At 39.8% G+C, this 17431-nt stretch overlaps 1 protein-coding gene across 7 annotated transcripts in view; it reads right to left on the reverse strand.

Annotated features, from left to right (window-relative positions):
• Window positions 1–581: 581 nt before the first annotated feature.
• Window positions 582–17431, reverse strand: part of PLCH1 (phospholipase C eta 1) — a 247135-nt gene continuing 230285 nt past the window's right edge. For 3 of the 7 annotated variants that reach the window (XM_081570577.1, XM_081570573.1, XM_081570576.1), the window contains 5 exons: window positions 10513–10597; window positions 7691–7837; window positions 7387–7466; window positions 5142–5496; window positions 582–2777 (listed from right to left, as the gene is read on the reverse strand). In XM_081570577.1, the coding sequence (XP_081426703.1) occupies window positions 706–2777; window positions 5142–5496; window positions 7387–7466; window positions 7691–7837; window positions 10513–10597 (2739 nt within the window). In that variant the 3' untranslated portion in view covers window positions 582–705. Of the gene's footprint in view, window positions 2778–5141; window positions 5497–5932; window positions 5993–7386; window positions 7467–7690; window positions 7838–10512; window positions 10598–17431 lie in introns of all 7 variants that reach the window. The other 4 variants (XM_081570578.1, XM_081570574.1, XM_081570579.1 and 1 more) reach the window with 2 other exon arrangements.

Raw genomic sequence — 17431 nt, forward strand, 5'->3', positions numbered from 1 at the left:
AGCTTGGCAACTGTGTTCTTGTCACATACAAAGCCATTAGCAAAAATATGTAACAAAATTTATGTAAAACAAACAATTTTGCCCTTATATACAGAAGTTTGCTTTATTCCTCAGACCCTCACACCTGGCTCTAAAATGAGAGGGTATGGGTGGGGGAGGGCGGCTACCCATCTCCTGTGAACTCTCCTTCTGGGTAGGGCAGAGAAATCTTGAAAGATCAGGTAGGTAACTTTTTTAATCTTCTTTTAACTGAGTTATAAAAATGCATCTGAGCTTCTCAGTAAAGAAGGAAAACTAGGAAAGATGGTGATGGCTTTAAAATAAAGAATTCATCCCTTTGTCCTTTGTAAAAATCTCTTAGAGAGTAAAAATGACAACATTTGTGACTGTGAGCTGAGGGCACAGAGTAAAGAGCGTCTTGGTGAAACAAAGAACCCAAACTGCTGAGAAGTTTCACATCTAGGGCATGCACATATATCATACCAATAGAGTTCACACCTCAGGGAGGAAAGATCAGAGGTACACAGGAAATGTCACCCGGGTCTATATACAAGCGCAAAAAGAACACACGGGGTCAAAAGGAGGCTGTAACACGAGTTTAAAAATACATCTGAAAATCATCTCAAAGCCAAGGACCACATTTACTGAAAACTCAGACATTCTACAGAATATCTTATTAACAGTGAAAACGCAGCTTTATGTAATTCACAGTCGCAAAAGAAAATAAATTTCTGGTTTATCATCACTGCTGGGTTCGGTCTGCAGAACAGAATGATGTGAACAGAACCTGTCAGCGTGGCCGGAGCGCAGGGCTGCGCATGCGCCCTCGGGGATGCCGCGGCCCTCCGTGCCGCTGCCCTTGGCACTCCGCAGGTAGCCCGCGATGTAGGAGCCGGTGGAGTGCCGGTTCCCTGTGGGCGCTGGCGCACATGGCTTGCTTCGAAGAACCACTCCTCCCATAGTGCTGGGGTTCACATTCTTCTGCCTGTTGGCTTCCTGCTTCTCCTTGGCACGACTGGCAATATTGCGCACTCTGCTCTGACTTCTGGATGACAACTTTCTGACCAAGGCCCTGGGGAATTGATTGGCATCTTGCTTGGAGTACAGCACTTGGCAGCCATCTTCCTGGTCAAAGGACACAAGCTTCCGCAGCTGCTCGGTCAGGGCATCCATAGGCTCTAACGACTTTGTTTTTACAGTCATGCCCTTCTTGTCTCTGATGCCAGTGGTAACGAAGCTCTTACTAATACACTGGTACTTGCTTTCAAAATTACAGGCGATGTCCTCCGATGTTAAGTCCCCCAGACTTTTGGATTTGCAAGGACTGGACAGCTTCAGAGCAGAGTGTGTGGACTGCTCCGGGGCAGGGGCATGCATGTCATGAGCATAAGGCAGGGGCCCAGAGGTTTGGTTCATTTTTGCATCGGAATTTGAGAAGTGGTTATGCATAAACCCAGCACCCTGATAGGCTAGACGAGAAATATTTTGATTTTTGACATCTTGAGTATTGTTGAATATTTCAGAGACAGAAGGATGGAGAGTCTCTTTACAGTAGCCATTTCTCAAGCCTCTTTGAAAATGTTCCACTGCATCGGGACTGTATTTCACTTTTAAAGGAGAAGTGAGGTGACTTGTGCCCTCTCTCCTATATTCATAGGTTGTTAGGGACAGATTTTCTGAGTCTCCGTCCATTTCCACCAGACTGCTCTCCCCAGAATTTAAACTGAGAGTAGGAGCAGCTATTACATCTTCCAGTGTCAAGTCAGTGGAAGTGGCAGGGCTGGGGTTCTTCAGTATTTCCCAGCCTTTTCCATGGGTGGGACTTTCTGGTAACCAGCAGTGAGAAGTATTAGAGGACTGAGGAAGGTTGTTTTCTATGGCCCCAGTTGTGGCCTTCCCAGAAAGGTCATTGTCTAGTTTAGTTTTAGAGACAGGAGTGCAGATAGTTTCACCAACAGTTGTGTGTGTTGAACATTCACAGGTCTCATGCCCAGAGAATGCAGTCTGCTCAGGAGATGAGCACAGGAAGGATGACTTGGGTTTTCCATTGGAAAAGCCATGCTTGAAGGGCATTTTTAGGTCCATGGTGGGCACAGGAGGATGGCCCGACATCACACTGGGGCTCTGAAGATGAGAAACAACTGTAGGGTTAGCCTGGTCACTGGTCTCATCAAACTGGCCAATCAGGGCTGAGATGGAACTGCCAGGCTCATTCTCATTTGTTAAAGTGACATTGTCAATAAGGTGGGAAATTTCACTCTCCTGGAGAATTGCTGTGGAATGTAGATCAGGTGCATCAGAACAGAGTGTAGAGACGTCTGACAAAGAAAAGGATGTTGCAGCTCTGCCCTTATCCCAGTTACCTTCTAGCTTCTTAATCTCCAGATTGCTTTGAGAAAGGATGCTTCCTGACAATGTGCTTTTCCCTACCACAGAGCTCCCAGCTTTTCCATTTTCCTTGGTTTTCACACCACATAGATCTTTTGATGGGCTAACTGCAGGATCACGAGCCAAATGCTGCCTTGGAGAGAGGGATCTGCTGAGGCACTGATGTTCCCGGCAATCACTTAACATGTTTGATTTGGTTCTCCCACCCTTTGGACCTGGCACTATCTGTTCTGTGAATGACAAGTTGGCAGTAGAAACAGCAGCGTTCCCTTGGCTGATGTCTTTGTGGAGGAGAGCACTGGAGGAAGAGGATAACTTTTTGTTGAAATTTGGAAAATGCTGGTCTTTTACACTTGCCTTCCCATCTCTTCTGACATCCTTATCTTCTGCTGAATGAAACAAACAGTATTTTAAGTGACATATATCACTTTATATAGGACCTGCAAACACTCATGTTTGCCTTCAGACAGACAAATGGAAAATGTAAATCTGTTACATTGTGACAGAATCATGGATTGCATAGATTTGCAATAAAGTGTCTGTGTGATGGATAAATGGTAAAATATATTTATATAGTTTCACTGGAGCCTCCTTTTGAATAGCTATTACATCAGCTAAGGATGTAATATTCGTTGTAAAAAAAAATGTCAATGAGTTACCATACTTTTACAGTGAAGATTACCTTAAGTTGTTTCCTATTCAGATTTGTACTACACAGAAGCATGGCAATAAAAACAGAACAAGACAGCTCTGTTAAACAAAGTATTGTGGTACCTGTAAGCAAGATACTGTAAACTTTTAAAGTCATACATGTGCTAGTAAAAAACAAACAAAAAAAACCACAAATCATTTTGAAAAACATTTTGGCAAAAGACTTAATTTGACCAATTAATTTCTAAAACAAATTGGAAAGTGCAATAAATGCATTAGAATATCAATATCTGTTGACTTTAAAATGTAAAAATAAAGACTTGGTCACCAATTCTATGCCATTGCTAATATCTAATTTCCCACTGATCATATTTTTTGGAGTTTTAATACATAAATTTCATATTTCATTCTCCCCTAAAAGAGGCAGCAAGATCTTAGGCATAAGAAGGAAAACTTAAAAAAATATACACAATTTAAATTAATTTGGGGTACCCCATCCTGTTTAGTATAGTGTTAAGACAATATTAGGTGTGCTAATATTCTTAATCACATTATTTTAATAGAATTTTATGCTTTCAGTTATGAAAATTGAAAAAGAATATGTTTAACTTATTAACTATTTTCCTAACTAAAAAATTCATCATAAAAACTTGATTAACCCAAAAATTATAAGGAAAAATATAAATATTATATGATGTTACCACTCAGCCACTGTAAGCTTTTATAAAATTATGTATACAATTTTGTATTCTGAATTTTTTTCCACTTAATTTTTCTTCTACATGGTAATTTGAATCATTGCATGGTTATGTATTGTTCTATATTTACAAGTTTTATTTTTATGTATTATTAAATATATTATGATATACATGAATAACTTACATAAAGTTCCTGTTTTTTAATTGCAGGAGAGAAATATCAACTATTGCTTTCTAACTCACCTAAATAGCATTAGCATCTTAATTGTGGTTTTAACAGGATTAATTATTACCATTTTTTTGCTTTATTTCCCTCCCAAAATGGAGTTTATAGTTTACTTCCCCTAAAGTGGAGTTTTAAAATAAATTTTAAAGTATGTATTTCTTCTCTTCTCCAACATTACTCTTAGCAAAATTTCAAATATCAAACTCCCCTTTTCTCCTTCAAAGAAGCCATTGAAAAATTGATTTGTCCTCCTATCATATCTGACAATAAAAATCAATACAAAGTGGTATTCATGAGAAAAGAGATCACTGAAATTAGACTGCATGATGAAAGAATTCTACTGAGGTGATTCTGATTTAATTAAAACTTATCTGTTGCAGAGACATCAAAGGCATACAGTTATGGCACTTGAATTATCTAAAATAGGGTGGGGAGGAGTCACTGATACAAGGACAGAGCTCTTGGGTACCTCGAAAAACAGATACCACTCTTTATCAAGATCTCGATATGAGTGAACCATTATGCTCAAATTAGAGGAAAAGATAGTTAACACCAGGTCCCTGTGCCTGAGGAGTTTATAACTGGACAGGAGCTACAGACATGCTTCCTTCCCTGCCCACATCCAGGGGAGGGAAACAGAAGCCACAGGAAAACATCAAATAAGCTCCCTCTTGAGGAAGCAGAGATTTCTCAAGTGAAGAAAGCGGCTTACTTTTAACAGCTGGCGTTTCCTCTTTCTCCATAAACATTTCCAATTGTGGAAACATGTTGCATAGTAAGAAAGAAATATAACTAAACCACACCTCAGAAAAGCCAGTATAATTCTATTCCTCCTCAGAAAATCAGTAACTATGGTACCTACTAAGAAAACCATGATCTCTGCTCATATTTTGCAGGTTTCACCTCCCTCTGTTGTACCTCATAGCCCCATACGCTCTCCACCATCACCCCTGGTCCCTCACGGTCAACTTCAGGTGTCAATGCTATTTTGAGGCTGTAGGTGACTAGGAAATTGCTCTTCCAGCACCCTCTCACCAAAGTTTAAAATCTGGTCTAAAAGGTAACACCGTAACGTAATTACCTATTTTTCAGAATGCCAACCATGTTATCGTGGTAATTAGGGACACCAAAATGTGTCTTAAAATGGTGTATTCTCAGAGAAACTTAAACCATCTTACCCTGAGAGTTTTCCTTTCCTTCAGCGTCTTTTGCGGTTTCAGATACAGGCAGCGACAGAGCCCCAAGAAGACTTCTGTCAACAGGCATAGAGACAGGGCGCGCTTGCAAACTCCGCGTGGTCCTTCTCAGGACCCCATCTTGATCTCTTGCAGCCTCAGAAACAGAATCCTTCATCTCTACCATTTCTTGGCAGCCCATTTTGCTCTTTTTTCTGCCTTTGGCCGGAGCGCTGGCTGTGCGTCGCAGAATCTTATCTCCAATCGATCGCTTCCGAATGTAATTGCAAGTGTTTTCTGAAGAATTGTGTCTGGGATTCTTATTGAACAGTCCCTTCAAACCTTGGAGCTGTCTGTTCTGAAGACACAAAAGGACCGAGCAGAAGTTAAGCAAATACCACTGTGTGAACCGCTTGCCTCTCAAGTGACAGCTGCGTGAAAAATGGATAGAAAATGAAATCTCACAGCCACTGAAGAATATTCAAACCAAGAAAACGGCAGCATACAGCACGTTTGCACTACGTCATGCATGTCTCATCAGCCTGACTTTGGGAGGAAGGCAGCCTCCCATTTTCACAACCAAGCTTGCCCAGGAGTTTCTTGCCCAAAGAAGATAGGACAAGGTGGTAGAAAGTTTCCACAGTGAACAGACTGTTATGAACCTGAGCCGCCTTAAAGCAACAGACGCAAGTTTCAAAGTGGTAAGCAGGACGATGGAGCGATGTGAGAGAGCATGCTGCCATGACCGCTGAGGAACGCGCCAGCCAGAACCAAACACCATGCTGACAAACTACCTTTGTAGCTCCTAGAAAGTGCAATATAGTGTAACTGGGGTTGAGTATTAAAGGACTCCACTGCAAGGGGGAAAAAGCACAACAAAACACAATTGGGGCTCATTCAAGAAGGCTGCACAAGTAAAAACAGAAGATGATACAACACATATGCTCTGTAAACCCTTTCTCCCACTTTGAATTTTTAGTTGCATGTTTCATTCATTGCTCAGTTCACTACCACCACACTGTGGCTTGTGCATCTCAGAACACACTCTCTTTCCTGTTATTTCTGGCTCAAGTTTTAAACAAATTCTGAATTTTATTATTTCCTTCAAGCATGTGAAATGCTAGAGATGCTGCTTAGTTCAGCTGGGATTCCTGAGAAATTCAAGAATCATTTTTTGATAATTTATATTTGTGTATGTTTAGGCCAGAGGAGAGATCTCAGCAAGCAGCACAATCCAGGACTGAACACAAGAAGACATAAAACTTTACCACTCTTAGAAATTAGGATCCTCACCCCTCCCAACTGACGGATGTGAGAATAAATACATACTTCCTATTTCAGGCCAAACTGGTCCACTCCCTACCAATCAGATTGTAGTCTTTTTAATATTAATATTAGCTGACATTTCTGAGCATTTACTATGTGCCAGGCAGCTTTTTAAAGATAAAGTATTTGTTTATGAAGTAGGTACAGTTAAGGAAGCAGAAGCACAGAGAATGTATAAACCTCTGGAGGAGGAGTCCCAGACTATGTTGACCTTCTGGTAAAGAGCACTGGATACTCCTGGGCCCAAGCCCCTCCGAATCACATCTAGTCCTGAAAATTGTTCCGGTCACTAAATCCCCAGTGACTTGGCATTACCAGACGAGAGCCTATTGATATGTAAACCTCAAGTGAGCTCCACAGTGGAGAAACTGTCATTGGGAGGGAGCCAGAATACACTGGTACGGTCTCTTCCTTTTAAGTTCAGTGGGTGGCTTTTAATTCATTCATGATTTTTAGGTTTCCAGTTAAATACATGACATTTGAATGAATGCATCCTGCCTAGAACTGGCTGGAATCACAGCCCAGTTAGTACAGGTAATTCAAACATCCAAGACTACATTTCCAACTGCAGCCAGCTGAGTCTTTTTTAAGGATTAAAATAAAACTCAAGACATGTAACTCCAACTTTACTGTTTTAGTCAAACAAATGATTGCCTGAGAGAGTAATAGTTTTCTCAGTCCTGTTAAGCCCAGCAAGGGCCACTGCGTGGAGGGGACATGTACACATAACAGAGGAAGGAGCACATGAATGAGGACCTCAGGGCAGGAGAGCACGTGGAGCATGGCATGGGCTGGCCTTCCCTAGAGTTTCCTGTCAAAAAATTTTGTCGAGGTTTACGTTCCTTTTATGCAATGAATTAAAAACTTTGTTAGGGACCATATTATTGTTGCATGTGACTTTAAGCCCTGTGATCATTCTCACCTTTCCATAGATTTCATTGATTGTTATGTGGACAAATATAGATGCTTCTGTCAGTCCTTCCAAGTAGACATGCCGGTAGCCTGATAAAAGAGGAGAAGTAGTTAGCTTTTAGTTGAACTCATGTTTGGCTTTTCCATGGGTGAAATAGAATTAAATACCTGACTTTACGATAGTAATGTTAACACTCACATTATCATATACCATATACTTTATATATCATATATGCCATGTATCATGTATATCACATATCACATCTTCCAAAGAACAAGGAATGGTCTAGAGAGAAAAGTTCAGCCAGAATTACCAGGCACCAAGCTGCTGAAGGTCACAGTTCTTTGCCCAACAAAGTCTCGTCCAATCGGATCATGATCCCACACGAGGAACCGGACCAAAGCTATTTCTGGCATGTGTACTGTAAATGTCAGGGTTTCTTCCCATACAGGATTAAATCCTGAGAGAAATAGGAAAATACAGATCAGAAAAGCAAAAGGGGTTGCCTAAAAATGATTTAGCGCCAACATCTGCAAAGCAGACAGTGAAAATTGCTTGCAATGGTTATTAAACTGGTGAAGACAACGGAGCCACCCCAGGATGCCTTACTGAAATAAAGCCTTGGAACTTACCCCCATTGCTAGAGAATAATTGGTAAGAAAATTGTCTGTAAATTATTACATCAATTCTAATAATCCTTGAAGCAAAACTGCATTGTAGAGAAGGCTCTTTTAGACAATATTCAGAATGTTTCAGTAAGCTCAAAAAGTATCTATAGTAGTGATCTAAGAATAATGTTTTAGCAAAAACTATAAAGAATGATTCCTTTCCCCCACCCGTACCCTACCCCCAAAAAGCGATGCTTCTCACCCACCAAAATGTTTGCTGTTATCATCACCAGCAAGCATTCTGTAAGGTTTCAATGTTATTGTACAAATGTTGTTGTTGTTGTTGTTTAATCATTCAGTTGTGTCCAACTCTTTCATGACCCTGTGGACTATACCCTGCCAGGCTCCTCTGTCCATGGGATTTCCCAGGCAAGAATACTGGAGTAGTTGTCATCTCCTTCTCCAGGGGGTCTTCTCAACCCAGGGATCAAACCTATGTCTCCTGCATTGCAGGTGTATTCTTTACTGATAAGCCACCAAGGAAGACCCACTATACATATACCATCCTATTTAATTCTTATGGCAATCCTCTAAGGGTGGTAGGGCAGGGGTTCTTTTCCCAATTAAGAAAAGATATATATTACTGACTTTTAAAAATATGTAACTTTTTTTTTTTACATTAGAAAATGTCAACTTTTAAATAAATATACAAGTAATCCATGCTCATTTTTTAACATAGGAAATATAATGCTCATGTTATAGTTGAGAAAACAGATATTCAGAGAAAATAATGTGCCTAATGTCATAAAACTAGTGACAGAGCCAAGTGAGATGAGGCACTGTTGATTCCTAGTGGCATCTCATGAAGCAAGACCTTAATACAAGAAAGATGATATATTTTCATAGGTACTGAGAATAAATAGGAAAAGCATATAATTTAACTCAAATTCTATAAGCCAAAAACATTTATTTCTTGGTAAAATTCTCAGATAAATTAATTAAATGGATAAAAATTCAAGTACTCCATAAGTTTGTTTTTCTTTTCTAAAAATGAAAATTAGTGTTATTAAATGTATGTATTCAGGAGGCATCAGCCACTTAACCCTAATGCCTTAGCTAAGGAACTAATTATGTACTGAAAATCATTGAGATGTCCCTCCTGAAGGAGAAAACATACTTTTTGTTGACTTAGTGATGACATCTCAATTACTTCTGAGACCAAAAAAATTCTTTGAGCATTGGTAAGAAAATGCAGTATAGGAACCTTACTTACTTTAAGCATGTTATTTCCTAAGTAACAAGTTTCTGCTACTCTTGAACCCTCAAATCCCTTTCTTTAAACTCCTCTGAAAGCCTGTCTAGGAACCTCTAATTTCCCAAATGTTTTGAGGACTGAAGTTAAGTTTTTGGGTTTTTTTAGAGTATTAATGACTAGAGATTGAGGAAAAACAGGTATGTAATAAGGTTTGTCAGGCATGCATGCTAAGTTGCTTTGCTTCAGTCGTATCCAACTCTTTGCGACCCCATGGGTTGTAGCCCTCCAGCTTCCTCTGTCCGTGGGATTCTCCCAGCAAGAACACTGGAGTGGGTTACCATGCTTTCCTCTAGGGGATCTTTCCGACCCAGGAATCAAACCGAAGTCTCTTATGTCTCCTGCATTGGCAGGCAGGTTCCTTACCACTAGTGCCACTCGGGAAGCCCAATGTTTGTCATATGTATAAATAAATACAACTTTAGAAGACTGTTAAGAAATATACATAAGGCTTGAGTAAAGAAAGCTTTCTTTACATTATGGCCAAAATACGAGAAGAGTGCTGCTGCTCCACCACAAGTACATATTCAAGAAGTAAACTTGCCAGAGTGTGCTGCCCTTGTCTTTACAGTTTTACATGCTCCAGAGAAAATAAGAAATCATTAGGATGTATGCTTCACAAATGAGAACTTTGAGGCAACTCATACCATAAAAACAACATAAATGTCAATGAGTCATTTTTCTACATGAAGTTGTAACCCAGCCTATTAAAATATTATTCATTTCATTAGAAAAAACATTTGCTTCAAAAGCAGAAGTCTTGAGAGCCTAGATTACAACATCCATCAAAACATACCATGCATCAGTCCACAATTACTTAGTTTTAGTGTTGAAAAGTCTTAACAAATCTCAGAAGGCAGTTCTAGATTTTAAAGATTGGTTTATCTTCTACACAGACATTTTTTTCTTTTTTCAGTGCAAATTCTATCTCTGTGCCATGCTTAGTCGCTCAGTCTGACTCTTTGCAACCGCATGGACTATAGCCCATCAGGTTCCTCTGTCCATGGGGATTCTCCAGGCAAGAATACTGGAGTGGGTTGCCATGCCCTTCTCCAGGCGATCTTCCCCACGCAGGGATTGAACCCAGGTCTCCCACATTGCAGGCAGATTCTTTATCATCTGAGCCACCAGGGAAGCCCGCACAGACACATTTTTCCTTTTCGGTGCAAATTCTACCTCTAGAGCATCTTTATCAAAAGTGAACAGAGATCTTACCATTGTCATCTACCACACGAGTTTGATCTTTAGAACAATCTACTGGCAATCCAATAATTTCAACTTCAACAAAAGGATCGATGATCTATAAAAAGATTAAAAGCATTAGTTATTACCACTGATACATTTCTACACATGTTAATTGAAGAATATTGGCCAAAATGTCACATATCAACAGCAATCCACTTAGGTGCTTACTAAGAAAGAGAAATTATATCAGGTGCAACAGAGTCAGATATGAGGCATGAAAGAAAAAAGATTACATTGTTATTTACCAATATCTACTAATGCTACACAAACTTTATCCAATGAATCTATGACTCTAGTTGAGGGTATGTACCCAACAGAAATGAGAGCTTCTGTCTATGCAAAAATGCTCAGAGCAGGTGAATTCATAATAGCCGCACACTGGAAACAAACTAAATGTCCATAATGAGTAAGATGGATAAGTGGTGGAATATTCATTTAATAAAACTACACAACAATGGAAAGATAACAAAGTTCTCTACATAACCAAAATGTGGAACAAGTCATAAAAGGGTATATATACATGTATATATATAAGTGAAGAAGAACTAAAGAGCCTCTTGATGAAAGTGAAAGAGGAGAGTGAAAAAGTTGGCTTAAAACTCAACATTCAGAAACCTAGTATCATGGCATCCAGTCCCATCATGGCAAATAGATGGGGAAACAGTGGAAACAGTGGCTGACTTTATTTTTTGGGGCTGCAAAATCACTGCAGACGGTGACTGCAGCCATGAAATTAAAAGACGCTTACTCCTTGGAAGGAAAGTTATGACCAACCTAGATAGCATATTAAAAAGCAGAGACGACTTTGCCAACAGAGGTCTGTCTAGTCAAGGCTATCATTTTTCCCGTGGTCATGTATGGATGTGAGAGTTGGACTATAAAGAAAGCTGAGCACAGAAGAATTGATAGTTTTGAACTGTGGTGTTGGAGAAGACTCTTGAGAGTCCCTTGGACTGCAAGGAGATACAACCAGCCCATCCTAAAGGAGATTGGTCCTGGGTGTTCATTGGAGGGACTGATGTTGAAGCTGAAACTCCAATACTTTGGCCACCTGATGCTAAGAGCTGACTCATTTGAAAAGACCTTGATGCTGGGAAAGATTGAGGGCAGGAGAAGAAGGGGACGACAGAGGATGAGATGGTTGGATGGCATCACTGACTCAATGGACATGGGTTTGGGTAGACTCCAGCAGTTGGTGATGGACAGGGAGGCCTGGCGTGCTGCGGTTCATGGGGTCGCAAAGAGTCGGACACGACTGAGTGACTGAAACGATGTATATGTAAGAGTCTATTTACATATACATCAGAGTCTATTTACATAACGTTTAAGCACAGACTAAATCAATCTATTGTGATTGGGCTGGTATTTGATGGAAGGAGCAGAGGCTTAGGAGTAGATATTGACTGGGAGGGGGTACGGAAGCCTTCTGGGGGTACTGGATATTTTCTATCTTGATCAGGGTACATAATAATTAATCAAGTTATCCACACTTGATTTGTGCAATTTAACATAGTTAAATCAATTGAGTACTATGATGCAAAGTTTAAAGTATTTAAAAGGTGAAAAATATGAGGGAATTTGCTTGTGGTCCAGTGGTTCCACTGCAGGGAACTAAGGTCCCACATGCCGGTAGCACAGCCAAAAAAACCCTTTACCTCCCCCACATCCCTGTCCTCTGGGGGAGGCATCTTCCTTTGTTGGCCATTTGTAAGCTCTCTTTTGTCATTCCAGTACTGGATAAGGAGCAATGAAGGAATAAAATCCTAAAGGACCCAGAAAGGAGGGAGTTACTAAGTCTGGGAAAATACTGTTTTAACAGTTTGGAGATTAAGAAGAATACAGTTTTGGAAGGGGAGTGTCAGGGAATATAAGATAGAGGTATGATGGAAAAACACTTTGAGATAGGTGGATAGACATATTTTTGTTTACTAAATAAGTCAGCTAAAGTTTACACATTTTGAATTAATTCTTTGAAACCAGAAGTTTTTCCTTAGAATAGAACCATATAGTAAAACTGTACCACTGGAGGTCTTGGATTTGGGGGCAACTAATAAATACAACTTCTGTTTTTAAGGAATTTTAAGAGGTTTAATTTAATTAAATCTAAATTAAGGAATTTAAGACGCCACAGAGAGTAGCACTGACATGTATACACTGCCATGTGTAAAATACATAGCTAGTGGGAAGCAACTGTATAACACAGGGAGTTCAGCTTGGTGCTCTGTGATAACCTAGAGGCATGGGATGGGGGCGGCTGGGAGGGAGGCTTGAGAGGGAGGAGATATAGGTCTACTTTTTTTTTCTTTTATTTATTTATTATTATTTTTTTTTACTTTACAATATTGTATTGGTTTTGCCATACATTGACATGAATCCGCCATGGGTGTACATGTGTTCCCCTTCCAGAACCCTCCTCCCACCTCCCTCCCCATCCTATAGCTGATTCACATTGTTGTACAGCAGAAACCAACACAGTGTTGTAAAGCAATCATCCTCTAATTAGGAAAAAAAAAAGCAGCAGTCACCACAGACTTGAAGGACAACTTCCTGCTTCAACACTGCTGGACTTGGGCAAATTGTGTAACATCTATGCTTCAGTTTCCTCATCTGTAAATCTAAGAAAACAGTATCCGCTTCATCAAGCTGTAATCCAGGTGACATGCCAGGAGAATGGAGCTGAACAGTAGCAGCAAGAATAGAGAGAGATTTGGGAGGTAGAATGTCCAGGAGATGGTAACTGAGTAGATGTGGAGAGCAAAGAAAAGGTGAAAATTAAAGATGACAATTTTCTGATTGGGAGCAAGAAAAGTTATTTTACTCTCAGAGATAATGAATAATGTGAGAGGTCACAGGCTGAGAATTCAAGGAGCCAAGATGAGAGGAAAACTGTATTTTCATTTTCATTTTCCATAAAGCACAAATAGTAGAATATTAGTACTATAACTTTGTGTCTGACAGAAATCACAGATGTTTAAGTCCCATTATGGTTGTGACAGAAATCTCCATGTGTCACTCATACTCATCTAATAGTTATTCAACTCCTCTCTGCTGCTAAGTCGCTTCAGTCGTGTCCAACTCTGTGCGACCCCGCAGACACCAGCCCACCAGGCTCCCCCGTCCCTGGGATTCTCCAGGCAAGAACACTGGAGTGGGTTGCCATTTCCTTCTCCAATGCATGAAAGGGAAAGTGAAAGTGAAGTCACTCAGTTGTGTCCAACTCTTAGAGACCCCATGGACTGTAGCCTACCAGGATCCTCCATCCATGGGATTTTCCAGGCAAGAGTACTGGAGTGGGGTGCCATTGCCTTCTCCACAACTCCTCTCTAGATCCTGCTATTTATTGCACACATATTTGTATGTCACAACTTGTTTCTACTATATTGATAAGTGAATTTCAATATAATTAGCTTCCTAAAGTGTCACTTTATTGTTTATTGTATGCATTTAAAAACACTGAGAAAGGGCCCAAAGGCCTCACCTGGTACCATCATTTTCTATGGCTCAAGAAAGAGTTAAAATCTCCTGACAGAGAACCTCATGAGCCATGATAAAGAGGTTGGATTTTATTTTAACTATAAAATAAAGATACTCCTCATATATTTAAAAGATTACTTTAATACCACAAACTATATATTACAAAGATAAAGAGATAACTATGCAATGAAAAACATCTGGAAGAAACTCCCTTAGCCAAGTAACATTATCAGTCCTGGGATAAACTGACATAACGTGGCCCCTGATATGATGCACTGAGAAGGAAACACATGGCCCATGTAGCATTCCTGACAAATATGTTTATTCTAATCATGCACAATTGCACTCATCTCACATGCTAGCAAAGTAATGCTCAAAATTCTCCAAACCAGGCTTCAACAGTACTTGAACCGAGAACTTCTAGATGTTCAAGCTGGATTTAGAAAAGGCAGAGGAACCAGAGATCAAATTGCCAACATCTGTTGGACCATCAAAAAAGCAAGAGAGTTCCAGAAAATCATCTACTTCTGTTTTATCGACTACGCCAAAGCCTTTGACTGTGTGGATCACAACAAATTGTGGAAAATTCTGAAAGAGATGGGAATACCAGACCACCTGACCTGCCTCCTGAGAAATCTGTATGCAGGTCCAGAAGCAAAAGTTAGAACTGAACATGGAACAACAGACTGGTTCCAAATCAGTAAAGGAGTATGTCCAGGCTGTATATTGTCACCCTGCTTATTTAACTTATATGCAGAGTACATCATGAGAAATGCTGGACTGGATGAAGCACAAGCTGGAATCAAGATTGTCAGGAGAAATATCAATAAACTCAGATATTCAGGTGACACCACACTTATGGCAGAAAGTGAAGAAGAACTAAAGAGCCTCTTGATGAAAGTGAAAGAGGGGAGTGAAAAAGTTGGCTTAAAGCTCAACGTTCAGAAAACTAAGATCGTGGCATCTGATCCCATCACTTCTTGGCAAATAGATGGAGAAACAATGGAAACAGTGACAGACGTTATTTTTTTGTGCTCCAAAATCAATGGAGATGGTGACTGCAGCCATGAAATTAAGAGACGCTTACTCCTTGGAAGAAAAGCTATGACTAACCTAGACAGCATATTAAAAAGCAGAGACATTACTTGCCAACAAAGGTCCATCTAGTCAAAGCTATGGTTTTTCCAATAGTCATGTGTGGATGTGAGAGTTGGGCGGTGAAGAAAACTGAGCACCAAAGAATTGATGCTTTTGAACTGTGGTGTTGGAGAAGACTAGTGAGAGTCCCTTGGACTGCAAGGAGATCAAACCAGTTCATACTAAAGGAAATTAGTCCTGATTATTCATTGGAAGGACTGATGCTGAAGCTGAAACTTCAGTACTTTGGCCACCTGATGCGAAAGACCTGTTGGACATGAGTTGGAAAAGACCCTGACGGACATGAGTTTGAATAATCTCTGGGAGTTGGTGATGAACAGGGAAGCTTGGTGTGCTATAGTCCATGGGGTCGCCAAGAGTTGGACATGACTGAGCGACTGAACTGAGCTAAATCATGAACAATCAGGTAAATCCAAACTGAAGGACATTATGGACACAACGCACTTGGACATTTATTTTAAAAGATATCAATATAATGACAACAAAACTGGAGAACTGTTCTACATTTTAAAAGATCAAAGAGAAGTGACAACTAAAAGCAATGTGTGATTCCTAATTGGATTCTGAATCTAAAAAGAAAAAAAATAATGTAAGAACAATTTTGGGACAATGGGGTAAAACTCAATACAGATATTATCTTAGATAAAATTATTGTACCAACAAACTCTTGGGTGTAAGATAGGGTCAAGGATGTACTTTACAACACAGAAAATACAGCCAATATTTTGCAATAATTGTAAATGGAAAGTAATCTTTCAAAACTGTATTTTAAAATTTTAAGAAGATGGATAAAGTTGTTCTGAGGGTTTAAAAGAAACAAAAAATAAAATAAAATAGCAGAAAAATATATTATTGTACCAATATCTAATGACATGAATATAATGACTATATTGCAGTTATACAGGATAATTTTGTTCTTTTTTAAAAATTAATTAATGAATTAATTTGGCTGTGCTGGGTATTCATTGCAGCATGCAGGATCTTTAGTTGTGGCATGTGGGATGCAGTTCCCTGACCAGCGATCAAACCTGGACCCCTCCTATACTGAGAGCATGGGGTTTTAGCCACTGGACCACCAGGAAAGTCTTAATCTTCTTGTCCTTAAGAGAGAAATGCCTGGACTTCCCTGGTGGCCCAATGGCTAAGATTCCTTGCACCCAATGCAGGGGACCTAGGTTCCATCCTTGGTCAGGGAACTAGATCTCATAGGCTGCAACTAAAGATCCCAAATGTTGTAACTAAGACCTGGAACAGCCAAATAAATATTAAAAATAAATATATTTATATTAAATTTAAAAAAGAGAGAGAAAAATGCTGAAGTATTTAGGGGTTGGGGTCATGATGTTAACTTACTCTCCAATAATTCTCCAAAGAAAAGCAAAGATATATATATATATATATATGTATGAGTGTGTGTGTGTGTATATATATATATATATAATTAAATACACACACATATAAACTTTGTTATATTTGCTTTACCTCTCCCTTTCAAGTGCATAACTGTATATGTATATTTACCATATACTCATTTACACATGAAAGGAAGATAAAGCGAAAGTACAAAATTTAGTATGTTAATTGGTGAATCTAGATGCTGAAGACACAGTGTTCATTCCGCTATTCCTGCAGTTTTTCTAAGGACTGAAATTTTTCAAAGCAAAAAGTTTGGGGGAAATATAGGAAGTAAGTCTTCCCTTCTGCAGACAACAAAGAAAAAAGGGAAAGAGGAGGAAGTAAGGAGAAACTTTCTGATACTACCAACATAATTATTCTTTCTGCTGAGAGAACAGAATGGAAGCAGGCAGACCAGTGAGCTGAGAGCCTACTGCAGCAAAAATGCCAAGAGCTGATGGTGGCTGAGACTAGGCCAGAGGCATTACAGATGATACGGAAGACACGGCCCCACCTGAAGCTCCACTTCTTAAGAGGCAGAACATGGAGCCTTCTGCTAAAGATGAGAAAGTGATGAGAATACATGTTTGAAGAGAGAAGAGGTTGACAATATCCGCTGCGGGAAATGTGATGGAGGGGCTGATCAGGTGGAGCTGGGATGGCACCGCAGAACCCAGTAGACATTAGATACAGAGTTGATGGTGAGACCACTCAGAGCTATGTGGTTTCCTCATCGACATTCAAGATCCAGAAAGGATAGTTTAATAGGTGGAAGTGGCAAATAGCCTGAGTGATGGACGACTCCTGAGAGGAAGGACATGAGCAGAGGAGGGGCTGACAGATAGAGAGGAAACAGAGACCA

Source organism: Giraffa tippelskirchi, chromosome 2 (genome assembly GCF_054371585.1).
Source record: "Giraffa tippelskirchi isolate mGirTip1 chromosome 2, T2T-mGirTip1v1.2.pri, whole genome shotgun sequence".
In the NCBI taxonomy this organism is placed as follows: Eukaryota; Metazoa; Chordata; class Mammalia; order Artiodactyla; family Giraffidae; genus Giraffa; species Giraffa tippelskirchi.